Source organism: Ceratotherium simum, chromosome 39 (genome assembly GCF_057802395.1).
Source record: "Ceratotherium simum simum isolate JZ-2026a chromosome 39, ASM5780239v1, whole genome shotgun sequence".
NCBI classification, from domain to species: Eukaryota; Metazoa; Chordata; class Mammalia; order Perissodactyla; family Rhinocerotidae; genus Ceratotherium; species Ceratotherium simum.
In genome coordinates, this window is record NC_141938.1 from 9624943 (window position 1) to 9645635 (window position 20693).

Below are 20693 nucleotides of genomic sequence, written 5' to 3' on the forward strand. Positions count from 1 at the left end.
GACCGACAGGTGACCCTTTGATGTCAAGGAACTGAAAACTCCACCCTCAGATCATGGTAATGCCGCCATTTTGTGAACATGCATCCTATGAAGAGCCATGAAGTTTGACTGCCCTTGCACAGATCAGTTACCTCACTTGTCCTTACCTTCAATCGTCTATTCCCACACTTCAGACCTTCCCACCCTTTTATCCCATAAATATCCCTAATCTCCATTTTGGGGGGAGGTGGATTTGATACTGGTTCTCCCATCTCCTCATTTGGCTACCTTGTGAATTAAATGCTTTCTCTGCTGCAAACTCGTTGTATCAGTGATTGGCATAAGTGGGCAGAACAAACCTGGTTCAATAATAAAAGTATTTTACATTCTTTTCTGCGTGTGTTAAGTCTTTGAAATCCAGTATGCATTTTGCATGTATAGCAGATCTCCATTCAGACTGGTCTCATTTCTAGTGCTGAGTAGCCACAAGTGGCTGGCGGCTATGGTACTGGACAACACAGGTATAACCTCTTAAGAACTAGTGCTTTATCTGTAGTAAGAGGAGATCTGAATAGCACAGACAGTAAGAATCCTGGGAGTCCACGTACCGTGGCAAATTTGGAATGGATACAGCTGTTTTGGGGATGATTCATTTTGAAGATGATCTAAAAGGTCTACTACATTATTAGACAGAAACTTTAATTAAAGTTGGGTGTGAACTCAGAAAGGCAGAGAACCTTTCTACATATTTCCTAATATCACTCCCTCAAAGTAAGATAGGCTAGGAATGACCAGACACTTGAAAAATGGATTTTTCCCGTATGCCTTTCATTGCAAGCATGTTGTGTTGGAATCCTTTGCTAAAATCTGGAAGCATCTGCTTTCACAGCTGACATCAGCCCCCAGATGGTTTAAGTAAGATGAATATAAACTAGGTAATTTGGATTTCTATCATATGGAAGGGGGGGTGGGTAGGGAATCTGCCCATGACCCATTTGGATTATCATAGAACCAGACAAATCCCCTGGACTAGACAAGGTCAACATCTGCTCTTCCTACCTCTTCTACAATATTTATGATGCTCTACATCATGGATACTGAGAAAACCATTATATTTAAGTATCCATAATATTAGGCTAAATCACATGACGTGGCCATTTTTGCAAGTCAAAAACGCTCAGGCATCAGCATATCCAGAATCACTGCCTGTTCTTGTATGACCTATGGGCTAAGAATGGTTTTTACACTTTTCAAATGGTTAAAAAAATCAAAAGAAAAAGAATATTTCATGGCATGTGGAAATTATATGAAATTCAAATATCTATGTCTATAAATCAAGTGTCATTGGAACACAGTAATTCCCTTCAGTTCACGTAAGGTCTGTGGCTGCTTTTGCACTGCAGCATAGAGCTGAGAAATTAAGACAGAGACCATATGGTCCACAAAGCTGAGAATAGTTATTGTCTGGCCCTTTCCAAAAAAGCTTGTCCACCCTTGACATAGGGTATTGGATATCGCATGCTTGCTTATAAGATCATAAAACTCTATATGAATACTCCTATGTTTTTTTTAAAATTACCTTGAAGATCTTAAATTTCAGAGCAGAAGGGTGTATAAATCCAGATCATTGTAACATTATAAGCTACAATATTCCAAGCATGGAACCTCTTGGCAGTCAATCAGTGTAGCAGATGCTTGAAGTGTCCCTTAGCCTACTTTGAGGGGGCTCTATGCATCAGATAACTTACTGCATCTCTCTGTAAGGGGGTATTTTTCTGTTGCCTGTGCGTGGCAGACCAGAAATGTTTGGGAGTTACACTAGGACTGGCTGTCAAGTAGTGAGGGATGCAGACTAGAGGATAAATAGCTCAGACTTCTTGCCCATATAAGACACATTAGGTACTGCTTCTTAGAGGGTCCCCCACAGGATTCAGTGTCAGTTACCCAGAGTGGTAACCTCTCATTAACACACCCTTCATTCACTCTTCTCCCTTCCCTCTCTGACGCCCCACTCCCTCCCTTGTGCTTCCTGGGATCCCCTCCCAAACAAACTACTTGCTTCCAAGTCTTTGTCTCAGTTCTGCTTTGGGGGAGAGCAACCAAGAGAATCAATATGAGGTTTTCTAGTAGGACAGGCACACACAGTAATTTCTGGAGAAAGTGCCAAATTTGGAAGAGCAACAAAAGCTAGGATACTGTGATCAAGGGGAGAAGAGATGGGAATTCTTTGTTCCACTCACCTGAGAGCAGGGGCAGACACATGCGTCCCATAGCACTGAGATTCCAGGAACAACAATCTGAGAAACGCTCTCAAGCAAGACGTGGCAAGAGTTCCTGGAATGAATAAGCCCCATGAAAATCAATTTCTGATGGTCACAGAGTTTAAAAGGCAGGTGGCCAATGTTTATCAAAACTTTTTCATTTCTGCCCATCTTTTGATCCAACAATGCCACTTCTGAGAAATTATCCCAAGGAAAGGATCTTGCAAGGATGATCACAGCAGCGTTGCTTATAGGAAGCAAGCTTACCCCCCAGCAAATGGGGAACAAAGAGGCATCTGATGGAATACCCTGTTGGAATTGGAAATCCTGGTCTATTGCAATCAGCCAGATCCAGGATGTGGAAAACTCCACAGGACAAACTATCCAGTTTCTTCATCAAAAAAAAAAAAAAAAAGAATTCTAAGGGGTAAAATACATATAGAGGACCTAGATTAAAAGATACTTAGAAACATATCAACCAATTGCAGTATCTTACAGGATCCCAAATCAAATAATGTTTTAAAGGTTATAAGGCTGGAGATGTGATGACATTAAAGAATTATTGTTCATTTTTCACAGATATGACCTTTCACTCTTAGTTTCCTCCCATGTCAAATCAGACAGCTGCTCCAAAGGAAGCTGTAGGTATGATAAAATGGCTATGTTTAAAAGAGTCCTGATATTTTGGAAATACATACTAGAAGTTTTGCAGCTGAAATAATGTAATGAGTTGAATTTACGTCCAGATAATTGGGGAGGGGGAGTACCTTGGGGCAGAAAGAGAGAGTAAAGATGAAAACATGTTGGCTAGAAGTTGGCCATTTTTAAAGCTGGGTGAAGGGTCTGTGGGGTAAATTCCCATGCAATGAGGTACACTCTAAAATATCACACAATCCCCAACCCTGCAGCACATCCCTCTTACGTATTAATCTGGCTCTGAGAGACCCAAAGACTTAGCTAAAATAAATAAAGAAACAATAAGGATGGGATCCTTAAATTCCAGAGTTGACCACACCACCTTCCAGCTCACCTGCCTATTTTATGTCTAAGAACTATGGTCCCAGAAACTACAAATATCTACAAAAATAGTAAAATCTTACTGTGTCCTGAGAGTTTGGCTTGGTAACCATCAGGTTGGGGGCCCCAAAATATGGTCAAACAGAAATGTGGGTTGCACCTGATTAAAGAAAAAGAAAGGAATGAGGCCAGAGTCCATGTGATGGTTACCATGATGACCTCAAGGCTGAACTATGGGCAGAAATAAAAAATTAGATTTTTAACCTTGACTGTCACCAGATGTCTGGAGAACAATGCAGTAGCCTTTCCCTGCAGTTAGGACATTTAGAAACCCCGGACACAAGATACACTGTAGCTGGGAAGGGCAACCAATCAGAACTGGACTTAGCCTTGCAAACTCCGCACTTTTTGCCTCTAAAAACCAGCCACCCAAAGACTGATGGGGGTTGACTATTGACTTGCGAGTTGAGGTGTACTTCCCCAGTTTGCAAACTTTTTTTTGAATGAAGCCTTTTATTCTTCAAAATTTCATTTTGGTCAACACTCCCCTTTACAGCTAAATATGGCTGGACAGGAAATGTAGATTAAACTCCATTTGTGGCTAGGATCCTACCAAACTGCTGCCGACCCTCAAGCGAATTACAATCTAGAATTGCAATGGCCATTATGAGGAAATTCCAATTAGGTACCATCATTTAAGAAGTGCATTTAAAAGCAAGGGCTCTCCAATTAAAAAATGGGCAAAATATCTGAACAGACATTTCTCCAAAGAAGATATACAGATGTCTAACAGGCACATGAAAAAATGTTCAACATCACTGACTATCAGGGAAATGCAATCAAAACTGCAGTGAGCTATCACCTCACTCTGGCCAGAATGGCTATAATTAACAAGACAGGAAACAACAAGTGTTAGAGAGGATGTGGAGAGAAGGGAACTCTCATACACTGGTGGTGGGACTGCAAACTGATGCAGCCACTATGGAAAACAGTACGGAGATTCCTCAAAAAATTAATAATAGAACAACCATATGATTCAGGTATTCCACTGCTGGGTATTTATCCAAAGAACATGAAAATACCAATGCGTAAAGATACACGCACCTCTATGTTCATTGCAGCATTTTTCACAATAGCCAAAACTTGGAAGCAACCTAGGTGCCAATCAAGGGACGAATGGATAAAGAAGCTGTGGTATATATACACACTGGAATACTACTCAGCCATAAGAAACGATGAAATCCAGGCATTTGTGACAACATAGATGGACATTGAGGGTATTACGCAAAGTGAAATAAGTCAGAGGGAGAAGGTCAAATACTGTATGATTTCCTTCATTAAGTAGTAGAAATAACAACAACAAACAAACACATAGAGACAGAGATTGGATTGGTGGTTACCAGAGGGGAAAGGCGCAGGGAGGAGGGCAAAAGGAATAATTAGGCACATGTCTGTGGTGATGGATTGTAATTAGTATTTGGGTGGTGAACATGAGAACATGACATAATCCATGCAGAAATAGAAGTATAATGATGTACACCTGAAATTTATACAATGTTATAAACCAATGTTTCTGCAGTAAACAAAAAATTTAAAAAATAAATAAATAATAAATAAAATAAAATATGTTTACATTGGACGATTAAACTATTTTAACACACACAAAAAAAGAGCTTAAATGGTCAATCACTATTCTTCCTGCACTTATGAAAATAATCTGGACAAGTTTAATACAAAGCAATTAGTTTTACTGTGATTATCTTTGATAAAAGGGGGGTGATCATAGAAAAATTATGCTTGCATATTTGTCTATATAAGATTCTAATCCTATTATCTCTTTGAGGTTTTGCTATATATCTGTAAACTGGACTGGATCCTGAATTCTTCCAGTTTCCTAAAATATCTGGCTATGAATCTCCAAACTAGCATTTCTAATTTTCTCCTACCCTTCTGAGTTGGAATCACTCAGAACAAAGACTGCCCTTGGATCTCCTTGGAAGGGACTATACCAGCTCCTCCTCACCACCCAGCTGGCAGTCAAACTCCAGGGACTTGAGGCTTGGGTACACTTCTCACAGATGAAAAAGGCTCTACCTGACACCTGGTCCTGTACAAATGCTGAAGACCTCCTAAGCAAATTGACGAGGAAGAGAAGTAGCCAACATCAAGGAAGACTTGCTTCCTCCCAAGAGGCCAGATCAAGACTTCATACTTTAACTAAACGTGAAACCCTTTCCTCTTCTCTTCCTTTTTTATTCTGACATGGGCCTACAAAGATAATGCCATCATCTGTATCTCCCAGGCCATCACTAAGGGGGGGTCACTTTTCAGACTGCTTCATTTGTCATCAAAAAATCTTGTCTGTCCATAATGCTAGAGACCCCTGGTCTGTTTCCCTGTCTCTGGTTAACAACCCCAAACTTAGGGAACTTTGCATCCAGGATCTATGCAAAGAAAGGGACACAGGCAAGAATCACCAGAATAAAACCATCTGTATGGTCTACAGACCCTTAAATTTTACCAGTCTCCATGGCTGTCACCTTTCCAGTCCTGAGCCACAGATTCAAATGGGAATTACTGGAGGCATGCAGGATTCAGGATTCTCTCCCTTTGGCAGAACCCTACTTTCTTGGTTAGAGGTAAATATAAATGAAGCTTTGATTGGAAACCTCTTCTTAACTCTTGGAAAGATAGTAGAATCTGCTGCTAATGCAATAAGCTGCCCAACAAAAACCCTTAGACTCTCTGGCCAAAGTTGTTCTTGATAATGGGAAAGCCCTGATTATCTTTTAACTGAGCAGTGAGGTGTCTGTGCTGTGGCCAACACCACCTGCTGCTCCTGGATTAACACTTCTGGGGAAGTTGAAACTCAGTTACATAAGATCACTGAGCAAGCCATTTGGCTTAAAAAGGTGACTCCTTCAATTGGGTCTGTCTTTGACTTGTTTGATTTTGATTGGTTTGGGTCTTGTGGACCCTGGCTTTGAGATGCACACCAGACATTGGGAATTATCCTGCTCCTGATAATCATAACAATCTTCCTGGTGTGTTGTGTTCTCTCAAAAGCTTTAAATGCATGTTCCCAGCTGATAACCACCAAGCAAATGATCTTGTTAAGAGTGGAACATCAGGGCCGGCCCCGTGGCTTAGTGGTTAAGTGCACGCTCTCTGCTACTGGCGGCCTGGGTTCGAATCCCGGGCGTGCACCGACGCACCGCTTGTCCAGCCATGCTGAGGCCACGTCCCACATACAGCAACTAGAAGGATGTGCAACTATGACATACAACTATCTACTGGGGCTTTGGGGGAAAAAAGGAGGAGGATTGGCAATAGATGTTAGCTCAGAGCCGGTCTTCCCCAGCAAAAAAAAAAAAAGAAAAAAAAGAGGAGGATTAGCATGGATGCTAGCTCAGGGCTGATCTTCCTCACAAAAAAAAAGAGTGGAACATCAGAAAAGCAACAAAGAGAATATCTGACTTAGAGGGAGAAGGTCAAATACCGTATGATTTCCTTCATTAAGTAGTAGATAATAACAACAATAAACAAACACATAGGGACAGAGATTGGATTGGTGGTTACCAGAGGGGAAGGGGGGAGGGAGGAGGGTGAAAGGGATAATTCGGTACATGTGTGTGGTGATGGGTTGTAATTAGTATTTTGGTGGTGAACATGATGTAGTCCATGCAGAAATAGAAGTACAACGATGTACACCTGAAATTTTTACAATGTTATAAACCAATGTTGCTGCAATAAACAAAAAATTAAAAAAAAATAAATAAAAGCAAAAAAAAAAAAAAAGAATATCTGACTTAGAGATTGTGAACCTGAAGATGTGACCTGTGAATGTCACAGTGATTAAACAAAAAATGTCATGACCTATGGATACCATGCAAAGGATCCCCAAAAGCTGTGAGCAGTAGCTGAGAGTGGTGATGATGCCTTAAATTTTGATCACATCTCTCAGTTAACATGAGAGTCTGATCAAAAAGGGGCAATGGTTAAAAAAGAGACAGTAGGCCCAAGATGGAGTCACTTGAGCTAAGCCCATATCACCAAAATGAGGCCTAATAACTCATCTAATTGCAGTTTCAACCTCCCCCAGGAAAGTAATCTTAACTGATCAGTCTGGAATTTCCTGATCAGCACTGTGAGATAATCCTCCTAATAGACCCCTTTTGTCCTTCAAAAGAAGGTGAACTTGCTCAAAAAAATATTTTTTTTCTGTTCATGACTTCCTTGTCTCACTCCCTCTCTGCCTTCAAAAACCTTTCCTTTCATGAAGCACTTTGGAGCTGCTTTCTGTTTGCTAGATGGGATTCTGTCTGATTCATGAATCATCGAATAAAGCCAATTTGATCTTTAAATTTACTTAGTTGAATTTTGTTTTTTTAACATCTTTGACCACCACCACCCATCTTCCCCTCCCCCCAGCCCCTGGCAGCCACCATTCTACTCTCTGCTTCCATGAGTTTCTTTTTCTATGAGTTACTACTGTAACTTCCACATAAAAGTGAGATAATACAGTATTTTCCTTTCTGTGTCTGGCTATTTTCAAGTGTCTAGCAATGCTGATTTGAGGGATTTTTGTTCACGACCCACTGTGAAAAATACATTTTACATCAGCGAGATAGAGGGAAGTGAGCCAAGTTTCAGAAATCAATATTCACTACATGCAGCATCTGATACTTTATAATTATAGTCCTTTTAATTTCTTTTAAAATGCTGGTTGTTACCTACTAAGTTGGTTCCATGACCCCGCCCCCCCCGACCAATGGGTCATAAGCAGCTGGTTGAAAAATACTGACCTGTAGATACTTTGACTATGAATAAAACACACAATTCTTTCACTGTGGGCCTGGCATTTAACTGCCCTGATGTGTTTATTTTGGAGGTGAGGTGTGTGGCTTGTGAAAAAGGTTGTTAATTCGCTATGTGACCTCAGTAAACTCACTCATCTTTTTAGATTTTTTTCTTCATTTTTAATGACAAATTGGTTATACATCACATTTGCTTCAGACTCTGTATCTTAAAACTTTCTTATCTTAATTCACCTTAAGCCCCTTAATACACAATTCACCATCTCTTTTGAGCATGCTAAAGCATTTCAGTAAGTTCCACACTATCACATAAAACACACATTCCTTGTCCAAGCAGAAATGGGAAAATGAAGGTAAGATAGATGCCTCTATAATAACTTTTAAGAAATAAAGCAACAGAACATGGAATGAGGTCTCCTTCAAAATTTTTCCAGAGCCAGAACATTTTTCTAGACCCAAGATCACAAGTGAAACATTACCTATTTTCTGTGGAAAGCTGCTAAACCACTTCTTACTTACCCACAAGATGAAAAGTGCTTGCTTCTCACCTAGTCTGGCAGCTTCTCAGAGCTAACAAAAAAGGAAATATGTCTCTTCTTATCTTGAGCTCCAGTTCCTCAAGGAGTCTTGTGGGTGGTGGAGAAGGCTGGGAGTATTGGTTGGGGAATTTGCATAATGCAGGGTCCATTAGTTCTCTTTTCATTCAAGCAATTTAAATAGTACATTATTAGGGTGGAGCCTATTAAGGTGCCTCAGAAAACGAACTTGGCAATGGTGATGGTGTCCAACAGGGGAATCCCGTAATGGAGAGTGGTGTCAACTTCCATCTACACCAAGAAAATGGATCCAACTTTGGGGAGGCTCCTTTAATATGGTGAACTTCTTAGTGAGAGAGTTGAAGGCCAGAGTGTGAACGAGACTCAGTGTATCTATGTATAACCCAGTTCCCTATCATGGTATCACTTCTCATTTTACCACATTGGGAAAATGATGTACCATATTCTTGGTCTTTCAGATAAGGTCGTCCAACACAAGAACACTCATCTACTTGGCTGTTAAAATTCCCACTACCATGGTGTCATGAAATTTTCTTCTCATTCATACTAGGAGAATATTTGTAAGATCCAGCACAAATATGCAAATACCCCTTAGTTTGACAAGTCAAAATACACACCTAGTGATTTACTCCTTGTCTTGGTTTTATTACATTTATGAAACATGGCCTTATTAGCCCTAGCATTAACTTCTTCCTTTTGCATTTTCCCATTTATTTTTATAAATTAATTAGAGCTAATGCAATAAAATATTCAACTAATCACCTAGATATGGCTGTCTAGGTAGGCTGGCAGTAAGCCTCTCCACGTGAGACCCAAACTATTTACTTCATGTGATTCTCAAAATGTTTCTTTTGAATGACAAATGGAAGAGAGTTTAGGCCTATAATCGTTAGCTGGGCTAAAGTGAAAATGGTCTGAATATTAAATAGAAGTGCCTAACTCCAAGAGAAGTCCCTGAAATCATGAGCAATTCATGATCTCACAGCCTAATTCTGCATGTGACAGATTATTTGCACAAACACATGCAAGAATCCCCCCATTTTCATGTGTAGTCCTCCATGATGACTCTAAATTTGGCCAAGTGGCTGGCTTTGGCCAATGAAACAACAGCTAACAGGATGTGAGCAGAGATTTGAAAAGTGCTTGCACATTGGGGTTTGCCCTCTCTTCCTGCACTTGGAACCCCAAGATCACTGTGTGAATGAGCCCAAGCTAGCCTGGGAGGATGAGAAGCCATGTGGAAGAGAACCAAAGCTCACTAGTCAACAATCCATCACTCGATGCCAATGTGCCAATGACCAGATGTAGGAGTGAGGCCATGCTAGATCATCGAGCCAGCAGCTGACCCACCAACTAACCAAAAATGCGTCAGAGAACCCATCAGAGACCAGCCAAGCTAGACCAAAGAAATGTCTAGCCAACCCACAAAATCATGAACAAAATAAGATAATTGTCTTAAATAAATGAAATTTGGGGATGGTTTGTTACACAGCCAAGGGTAACTGATACACTTCACAAGATGGACTGGAAGGATTTCTTTACGCACATGTTGTCAGGTTTGGTACCATGTGACTTCATCTACCAACTACAACTGATTGGACCATGGGTTGGTCCATACACCACCAATGTCCTATGAGGTGGTCCAAGCAGAGAAGTCTACCTTAAAGTCATTCTCCATATTGGATTTTGACTGCCCAATCCATCCAGTTTGTTTCTTTCTTGGAGAGTTTGAGTGCAAAGCCTCAGAGAGGAACACAGACAGACAGTAGAGTGTCCCATGGGCCAATGAACAAACTGAGAAGTAACGAAATCAGAAGCCATCAGACAGAAGAATCTGTTGATGACCTTCTTCTTAAATCCCAACTTCAGATATCTTACCTCTCCTTGACAGAGCAGTAGGCTGTCATTGTCACAGAATTCCAGTCTGTTTCACAACTCAAGGGAGCAAATGCCCAATGTCATGAAAAATTCAATGGGGTGTGGCTGCCTCTCGAATTTTAACAACTTTGTAACAATTCACTTTGGGCAACTGGGAAAGAATCTGCTCTCCATCCCTCTCTACCCTGTTCTGTGCACTGGGAGGTTGTCCTGTATGGACTGTATTATCAGCCCACTCTTGTGCTCTGTCTTCCAAATGAGTTTGAAAATGGTAGCCTTGGAAGGAGAGAAGAGGGATAGAGGAGAAAGAGATGGAGAAACTCCCCCTTCCCTGCAGAGACTGCACATTTGGGCAGTGGTTCAATTTTTCTGTCACAGGCTAAGCCCATTTCCAGGTTCCTGTAACTGCTCCATCCCCTTGAATTAAAGGGAATCTCCTTTAATCCAAGGAATGATAAGCGATCCCTCATACTGCTACTCCCAGGGTGTCCCACCATCCTCTGTTGGTTTCTCTTAGCCCTGCTGTGATATTGTGATTTATAATAAAAAATATATATTTGGTCTTCATCCTGTTTCTGGCACAAAGATCCTAAAACCCTTGGAATTTCCTGAGCAATGGGAGTATCTTTTGTTATATTTGGTCTCTCCTCCTCAGTTCCTGAGCCATAAAGGTGAAATGGGTGACCTGTTATTCATAACAAGCCCCATTCCAGCATAAGTGGGTTTATGCTAATGAGGTGACTTTTGGAGAGCACCTAAGGGGGGCTGGTTGCCAGTGGACCCAGCCAAGAGATTAGAGGTTTGGAATTTTCAGTCCCACCCCCTGATATCCAGAGAGGGGAGAGGGGATGGAGATTGAGTTCAATCACCAATGGCCAATAATTTAATCAATCCAATCGATCAATGCTTATGCTATGAAGCCTCTAGAAAAATGCAAAGAGATGGGTTCGGAGAGCTTCCAGGTTGGTGAACACATGGAAATTTGGGAAGAGTGGCATACCTGCAGACGGCATGGAAGCTCCAAGCCCCTTCTCCATACCTTGCCCTATGCATCTTTTCCATCTGGCTGATCCTGAGTTACATCCTTTCATAATAAACCAGTAATCTAGTAAGTAAAATGTTTCTCTGAGTTCCATGAGCCGCCCTAGCAAATTAATGGGACTTGAGGAGGGGGTCATGGGAATCTCCAATCTATAGCCAATCAGTCAGAAGCACAAGTGACAATCTAGGCTTTCGAGTGGCTTCTGAAGTAGGAGGGGAGGCAGTCTTGTGGGACTGAGCCATTAACCTATGGGATCTGACGCTATCTCTGGGTAGATAGTGTCACAATTGAGATGCATTGTAGAACACACAGATGGTGTCAGAGAATTGCTTGAATGTGTGGGGAAACCCCCCCACCTCATGCTGTGGCATTGGATTCAGAACCTGTTCTACCTGCTCACACTTATATAAATAGTATCTTCATTAAACCCTCTTCATTTAATCCGTTTGACTGGGCAGCCGCTTCTCGACAAGTTGCCAACTAACATACACCCTGGCACTATACCGGCTCTACTCATTCTAACCAGAAGCCAAATCTTTCTTATTCACTGTCACAGAAGAGGAAGCCACATTTCAAGAAAAGAAGGAAACGTCACCCTTTACCAATATATGAGCTTGAAGCACAAAACACAAAAGCCACTTCCTCCTTTGCCTATTGTTTAAACACAATTGTTTCTCAGCAAACTTCCCACGCCTTGAAGCGGTGATATTTGGTTAGGAGGATTGGCTGGAAATACGGTGAAGGTGTTCTGCCCTGCAAAGAACAGGACACAAGTATCAAGTAGAGCCCAGTATTTCTGCCCCATCAGAACGGCAGCCTAGACTTGATGCCAAAGTGGTCCTGGTTAGTGGCTCATACAAACGTTCTTTCTCACCCGGCTCACTGGAAATCAACTGAATATTGCCCTTAGAATATACTGTCACTTTTGTTTCAAACAAACCTCTCACGCCAAGTGTGCTTGGTACCTGAGATGCTTTAAAACATGGTCCCACAGGGTGATGGTTGCTCAACATTTTGAGTGTTCTAAAAGCCACTGGATATTAATTTAATATGGCTAAAATGGTGAATTTTATGTCATGTGACTTTTATTAAAAAATAATAAATAAATTACTGGTCCCATACGGGTTTAAACAGGGAACCTAGTTGATCCGTTTGGGTTTTGGCAAAATCATATCCATTACCCAGGGATTTTGATGAACGTTATTTTTCATAAAATCCAGACAACATTGGCTTTTTTTTTTTTTTATCTCTGTGGTGATCATGCAAAATGCTGGTGGGGAGAGCATGATATGTTGTAATTCATACAAAAAGTGTGGATGTTAATTCTGCAAATGTCCTAACTGAAGCTTTCTAAATTTTCTTTTTATTCTATGTGGAAATAAAATCACAGGATAGGCTGAAGATGTTTAGGAACTGCATGTAATGCTATTGAGAAAATATCAGAATGGACAAGGATAAGAAATTGTAATTGATAAGATTTGGTGAACCACATCTTGGAGCTGTGGTCTTCATTCAAGGGACAGACATCTCATGGTGACTCACAGGGAAGGAGCTAAGAGAATAAATGCTCTGACCTCTCTCTCCTCCACTTTTCTGATATCTTGTTGGTGTTTCCCACTGGCCAAAACCAACTGAAAGGCAGAGGTCAAGAAAGTCCATTGTCATACTCCAAAGATGTCAGCATTCCAGACAGACAACTGGATGGATTTGGAGGGGTCAATGGAAGACACCCAGCCCACTTTAAATTCTATTTACTTGTTTATTGGGTCTCCCCCCACCATTAGAATGTAACTTCCATGAAAGGAAAGACAACGTATGTCTTGTTTAGTATCATAGCCCCAGTTTCTAGAGAATGGATACTTCATAAATATTCATAGGATGAATAAATGACATCGTGACAATTCCTTAACATCTACAATCCTCCTGGGTTTTCTCATCTATCTGTCACAGGGTGTTCGGGCTGGACCAGAGGTAGAATTTAGATGCTTCTGGCAAACGATTGAGATACACCCTTATAACGCCTCCAAAACACCTACCTGCATGAGCTGATATGCATGGAGGTTTTGAGAAGATTCCACTGGAGGGAAAAGAGAGAGAAGACAGAAGGGTGGAGAATGTCCATGTGTCCAGCAGACCTAAGTGGCTATTTGGTGGCCCCTTAAGTGAAGGGATAGAATGAGAGATGGTGCCATGGTGTTTATGAGTCAGAAGTGATTCCATGCCCAAGGGCAGCTGCTTTCAAGCTCGGGAGACAATGGCAGCCCCAAGCTGGGGAGAGAAGCTGCTTCTTCCAGCACAGGTCAGGATGACTCTCAGCACTCTGTGGGCTTGACCTGGTCACAGCAAATATCGCTGTGCTGAGCTGGGCAGAAACTTGGGGAAGGCATATGAGGGACTTTGACAAGGAGGTCACAGTAGAGGAAGATGGGGAGCAGAGACCAGATGCTACTTCAGCAAAACCCACAAACTCCCAAAGAGGGATTTTTATGAGAAATAGGGAAGAGGAAGGAAGACAATCTGAGATCCCATGGTCAAAAGCTAGACAGGCAAATTGAGCCAGCCCATATCTGTAGCACTGGCAGATGCAGCTTGAGAGTTTCAAATTGCACATCAAGTGGATACTTTTATTAAAGCTCTTAATTACCCATGAAGTAGGGTCACAGAAGTGGGACATGACAAAGATTAAATATCGATAATAAAGTGATGTAATGTTCAGGGAGTAATGGCAAGTACTATTGGGTGTTGTACATTATAGGATTTCAAATAGAAGGTATGCCCCCTCCCAAGACAAGAATTAGAAATGTCTCTTTCTGACACTTTTCATATTTTTTAAAGATGGAAGTACTTTATTAGAGGTATATTTGGAAATATAAAAACCATTGCATTCTAGGCTCAATAAAGCCAAATGGTAACAGTAAATAATCTTTAACATCTTTAGTAAGAGGAAGGTTTTACTGGAAGGTCTAAGAAGTTTGCAGCATCACTTGAAACAAGTTGTTTTAATGAAGTTTGAAATCTCATTACAATGAGCTTCAAGCAAGTATCTGAATTATTGATACAACTTACTTTTTCATATTTGGTGGTCACGAAGATGGGGCGAAGTAGTCAATATTGTTGGTGGCTCTCCCTAGTCCCCATTTTGGGCCAGCTGTCCCCTTCTCCAGAAAATTGGCCTCAGCCAAAGGGGAGCTGTTATACATCTTCCCACCACCATGGGGGCAGCACACAGCCAGGAATTAACTGACACAGGGACAAAACAGGATGGTCCCTGTGCCTCAAAATGGGACCAACGCTGAGGTACAATTCATGCTCCAGAGCTCACGGTGAGGTCAGGCTGCAAGTAGGCTCCAGCCGAGACCACAGCCTTGCTCCGCTCCTTCTTCTTCCTGTACTTTCTCTCTTCTCGGAGCACTCCCTCAAAGATCATGGGCACCAAAATCCCTGTCTCAGGCTCTGCTTTTAGGGAAGCTGACCTAAGTTGCTTATTGTCTTTTTAGAAATAGCAGTGTTCGTAATGGAATTAGCACAGATTTATTGTTATTGGAAACTTAAACAAAAGGGTCTTGGGCCGGCCCTGTGGCTTAGTGGTTAAGTGCTCGTGCTCTGCTGCTGGCGGCCTGGGTTCGGATCCCTGGCGCGCACCACTTCTCTGGCCATGCTGAGGCCACGTCCCACATACAGCTACTAGAAGGATGTGCAGCTATGACATACAACTATCTACTGGGGCTTTGGGTAAAAAATAAATAAATAGATAAAATTAAGGCATATTAAAAAAAAAGGGGGTCTTTGGGTGACTCTGCAAGAGCATGACATTATCTGTAAAATCAGGGGGTGTCCTTCAGGGGTCAGAATAGAGAACAGTGTCCTGTTGCTGTATGGTAGATTGACATACTCTTTCCTTGATGCATTCATTAAACAAACATTATTGATCCAATCCGTGAACCTAATCTTCTGTTGGGTCATAAGCCTGCAGAGATAAATGACAAGGAACTCACAGGATAGCGGGGCACAAAAACACATGAGCATCTGATTATAATCCAACATGCTGAGTATCACAAATAAAAGATTGATAACTTTAGGCACAACAGAACAGAAATGTTAAGGCAGGGAGGCAACCAGATGACTTAGAACTGATGATGAAAAGATTTTCTATGAGTAGAGCTTAAGTAAACTTCAAATTATTATATTGCTAACAATTTACTTTTTGACAGTTTGTGAAAGTTTGATAGATTTGTCCAGTTACTAATGTTTTTCTTCAACCAGACATTAAGAAAGACATATAAGCTTCCTCTCATTGATAACCTACCACTAATTTTAAAAGCATTTAACTAGAAGAGTGCTCAAAATTTAGCTCAAAGGTGTTCATTACGGTATAGTTTATAGTACTAAAAAGTTGGAAATGATGCAAACACAGGCTAAATACATTATGACACATGTATACCATGCAGCTAATGAGAAAAAAAATGAAATTCTAAGAGGTTCGATGAGTTGAAAAGATGTTCACAATATGACAAGTGGGAAAAATAAATGTTTTAAAATAACATGGGCATACTTGTTCTATGTCACCCTGAGGATAACTTTCTGTGTAACCATGAGACATCTGGCACTATGTTATGGTTTTCTCTTTCCATGTAGGTAGGTGTGACTAATACAGCATTATTAATAATCAAGTGTTTTTAAGCAAGGGGTGCCAAGGATGTTGTCCCACTTCCTGAAAAACCAGTATGAATCTGCCTCCCAAAAATCATGACCAGGGCCCGCCCCAGTGGCCTAGTTGTTAAGTTCGGCGTGCTCTGTTTCGGTGGCCTTGGTTCGGTTCCCGGGTGCAGACCTACACCACTCGTCTGTCAGTGGTCATGCTGTGGTGGCAGCTCACATACAACACAAGGAAGATTGGCAGCAGTTGCCAGCTCAGGGAGAATCTTCCTCAGTAAAACAAAAGATCACGATCAGGGCCAGCACTGAGGGGAGGGGAGGGAAGCACTCATCTCAGGCACAAAATTTAAGTGTGCATCAAATAAACTGAGTAATCAAGATAAATACCATGTAAATGCAATTTTTAAAAATATCAAAATCAATGCAAGAAAAATCCGTGATAAGCAAAATATCCAAATCCAAGATCTGACAGTGCTATGCTGGGGTCATAATGGAACCTGATACAAAAGGAAAAATGTGAGCCCCTACATACACTATTTCAATGTACTTTTAATGGTTAATTTTTTTTCTATAAATTGATTTTGAAAAATTATTGATGAGTTTGCTTCCATTAAAATCAAGAAAGTCAAATTTTAATAAATTCTGGTTTGGGGAAAAATAAAATATTTAAATTTAAAATAATATTTTATGTTCTAATATCCTTGCTTTTCAATTTTTTAATTTTTTTCAATGATGTTTAATGTTTTAGGAAGGAAAAGTACATTTTAGGTGGTCAATAAATATTTCTTGAATGAATGGATCTGTCTTTTTTGGACACCATAAATTATTTGGATTATAAGAGGACAGAGTTACTTCACTTTATATTTATGGAATTTGAGAACAATGCAGTTTTATTCCGAGTTTCTTTTCTCCCTCTAGTGGAGGCATATGAGGCCATGGGGGTAAAGGAATGTACCAAGCGTAGCTTGATGTTTATAGTAAGAAAGATCCTTGTTGTGGAGGTTACAGCTTTCACTTACCTTAGAAACATAGAGTTCCTTAACACAATTGTATTTTAAACCAACATGTAACATTGTAATAGAGATAGACAATGCCTTGTGCAATTCTTCTGTCAGAAAGAACTTTATTCAAGCATTATAGATTTATAGACCTTGATAGCTAAGAGGAAATGTAGAGGAAAATCCTCCTCTTTGTATATTCCAAATTGTTGCAATCAAATGCAAAATGTTGACAATCCATTGGCTGCTGTATCAGTTAGCAATTGCCACAAACAACACTTCATAACAAACCACTCCTGAAACTTAGTGCCCTAAAATAATGATACCTGATTGTTGCTCCTGAGTTGATGGGTTGGGTGGGCAGGTCTGCTGATCTTGACTGGGTTCACTGATGTGACTGCAGTCAGCTACAATTTGGCTAGGTGGTTAATTAAGGACAGCCTCAGCTGGTATAATGGGATGACTTAACTCTCCTCCATACGTTTCTCACATGCCTCCAGCGGGTTAGACTGGGCATGTTCTTATGGCGGAGGCAGGAGTGCAAGAGCGGGCAAGACAAATCATGCAAAGGGCAAGAAGGGATGCACACCCAATTTTGAAACCTCTGAGTCATGCTTGCTAACATTCCGTTGGCCAAATAAACTCTCAAGGCCAAGCCAGAGTCAGAGAAGGAAGGGTTACAAAGTTACAGGGAAGGAGTGTAGAGTCATGGAAACCATTCTTGAAGGCATTGATGCAATCAACCTACCACAATTGGCGATGGGTAAAAATCATGCCTTCTCTTGTTTCAATATCCTTAGAATTGTCACCTCTGTATTGAACCCTCTGGACAAGCCAAGCATTGAAGACCACCCTATAATAAATGAACTCTTGTTTGTAAACATGTGTCAGCCCCCCTCCAAAATTATGGCTGCCACAAACAACAAAGACTGAGCCTCCATCAATCAAGTTTAATGTTGTGATCAAATTGTTCAACACAGGATCATTACTGAGTGAACTGAATCCTAAATGGTAAGTTGACTCAAAGTAAATATTTAGTCTTTTCTCTGTATCCCCATTTAAGAATTCCTGGGGTCAAAGAAAGAGAAGGAGAAGGACTAGTGGCCTGGAAGAGGAGCTCTATGGTCAAGAGTTCAAAGCCCAGCTCAGCCCGCTACAGCTGTGTAATGATGGGAAAGTTACTTAACCTCCCTGAGCCTCAGTTTCCTCAACTTCAAAATGGAGAGTAATCATTCATTCACTCTTTCATTCAACATATTATGGAGAATCCACTGACTATACTGCCCTGTACTTAAGGAGCTCAGAATCTAATTGGAAACACTAAAGAAAAGAAATTATAACACAGGGTTGGAAAGCATGAAGCCTTAGAGGACACGCAGAGGTGACATCCAATCCTCCTTCAAGAGATTCACAGAGTGCATCCTGGTGGAAGTGATGACTAAGCTGAGACTCAAAGAGAGGGTGAAATTAGCCCAATTTTGAGGAAAGGTGTCCTAAGAGGAGAAAATGGCAGATGCAAAGTCCTAAAGCCAAGAACACGTTTTCTTTTCTAGTTTTAAAGACAAGCTCTGCTATCAGCATGGAAAACAGAAGAACATTCTAGATCATTCATTTATGTGCACAACACAAACCCCCGGGGATCTCATTAAACCACAGGTTCTGGTTCAGCAGACCTGGGCTGGGGCCTGAGATCCTGCTTTTCTAACAAAGGGATGCTGATGCTTCTGGTCCATGGACCACACTTTGAGGAGGCAGGCTGAAGAGTGGCCATGGAAGGGAGGGATATCTACATTTCAAATTTTCCTTCTTCTCTCCCTGGCACTCAAGATTTTAGGGGGGATGAAGAGCAAGGCAGGATGGTGATAACTTTGTGAGCGGTGCGAATCCTAGCCAAGTCACAAAACAGTTCCAGGAAGGAAGGGAGATGTTGGTTCCCTGAAAGGTTCCAGGAAACCAAAATATTCCCCAAGGCTTCATCATCAAGTCCTTCAACTCTCTGTGAAACGCTGGAATTCTGCTCCATCGACACTCCTGCTTACCAACATAACTCTTTTAAGTGTTTGTGCCAAAGTAGCCTATATGTCAGTGTGCTTTATTTATCCCCCGGGGCTCTCGTTACAGTTTTACTGGCCATTTCTTTAAAGGCAGGAGGAGTCTTTGTCAAAGGATAAGCCAGTCAGTCAGACATGTCATTTCCTGAGGGCTACTCTGTGACAGGTGCCGGAGAGGCAGGCTTGGAGCCATGTGCCAAAGAACTTATGAGAAAACAAAATGGTAGCCGGATATTCTTGGTCATGCCATTGCACTGGGATCTATTACGTCCACAAAACTCTGGAAATTCAAAGGATTGCAGAACATGAAAGACAAAATGATAACCTGGAAGAGAAAGTCTTGTTTCTCACCAGTGCGTGGAACCACCGGAAGACTGCCCCCCCCCATCAGTGCTCCGAATTGCCCAGAGATTCCCGGAGCTGGCGGGACCCTGCATTTCCACATTAAGCCATGAAGAGAAGATTTCAGCGTCAGCTCCTGCCGGCACCTGCTGTCCTCAAATGTTGCTTCATAGCATATTTGAAAGCAAGAAGGTGCTTTAACTCTGCGAGAGAGAAATCAGAATCAGAATCAGCAGCAGGATTAGTACAAACGTGATCCCAGGGGTCATATCTACAGGGGCACGGATCTTATAAATACAGAGAGAGATGATATGGCAACAAAGACTAGAAGGGTAAACATTAAAATGGTAACAGTGATTATCTCTAGCATGGCAGGCACTGTGTGCAAACTCAAAAGCCACTCTCAACCTCTTCACCACTGATAGCTCCCGCTCTAGAAGCTAGAAAGCCAAATACATCTTTTGTCAAATTCTTTAGTAACTAGGAGTGGTCATGTGATGCATTTCTGACCAGTTAGGTGAAAGGGAAATCTGCTGAGGGGTTTCTGGGAAAAGCTTCTGTTTCTTGTTAAAGGGAGAGGCATGAAAGGAGAGGTTGCTGCTTCTGCCCCATACTTCTTCTTCCTGCCTTGAACATGGTCGTGATGTCTGAAGCTCTGGCAGCCATCTTGCAACCATAAAAAACATTTTGGTGAAAAGCCAACATGCTGCTAGTGGAATGGAAAACTAGGAAGAACCTAGATCCTTCACAATACCACTGAACAATAGAACCAGTACCAGCAACACCTAACTCTGGGCTTCTATTCTTGCAAGAAAAAAAAACAAAAACCTATTTAGTTAAGCCACTGCATCTTAGTTGCTTGAGCTTGGAATATGTCAGTGAAAAAATAAGACATTCTAGTGGGGGACAGAAGACCATAAATAATAAAGGAAATAAATGAGGAAGTTAGAGCACGTTAGAAAGTGGAAAGTGCTATGAAAAGAAAATCACGATTAGGGGGCAAGAGAAGCATGAAGGCCAGGGTAGGAGAAAAGGAGGCAGTACAACGTAGAGCTATCAGAGGAAATACTATTGAAACAAAGATTTGAAGGAGGT

General features: G+C 41.3%; 2 protein-coding genes and 1 long non-coding RNA gene across 4 annotated transcripts in view; 1 reads left to right on the forward strand and 2 right to left on the reverse strand.

Annotated features, from left to right (window-relative positions):
- Positions 1–2250, reverse strand: part of LOC101387230 (putative adhesion G protein-coupled receptor E4P) — a 29356-nt gene extending 27106 nt beyond the window's left edge. The window contains exon 1 of the mRNA XM_087426051.1: positions 2220–2250. Within this exon, the coding sequence (XP_087282177.1) occupies positions 2220–2250 (31 nt within the window). The remainder of the gene's footprint in view (positions 1–2219) is intronic.
- The window catches only part of LOC147912154 (uncharacterized), a 199621-nt gene that overhangs the window by 83844 nt on the left and 95084 nt on the right, over positions 1–20693 (forward strand). The window lies entirely within an intron of this gene.
- The window catches only part of LOC106802447 (adhesion G protein-coupled receptor E1-like), a 46104-nt gene continuing 43546 nt past the window's right edge, over positions 18136–20693 (reverse strand). For both annotated transcript variants that reach the window (XM_087425583.1, XM_087425582.1), the window contains one exon: positions 18136–19801. In XM_087425583.1, coding sequence (XP_087281709.1) covers positions 19796–19801 — 6 coding nt within the window. In that variant the 3' untranslated portion in view covers positions 18136–19795. The remainder of the gene's footprint in view (positions 19802–20693) is intronic.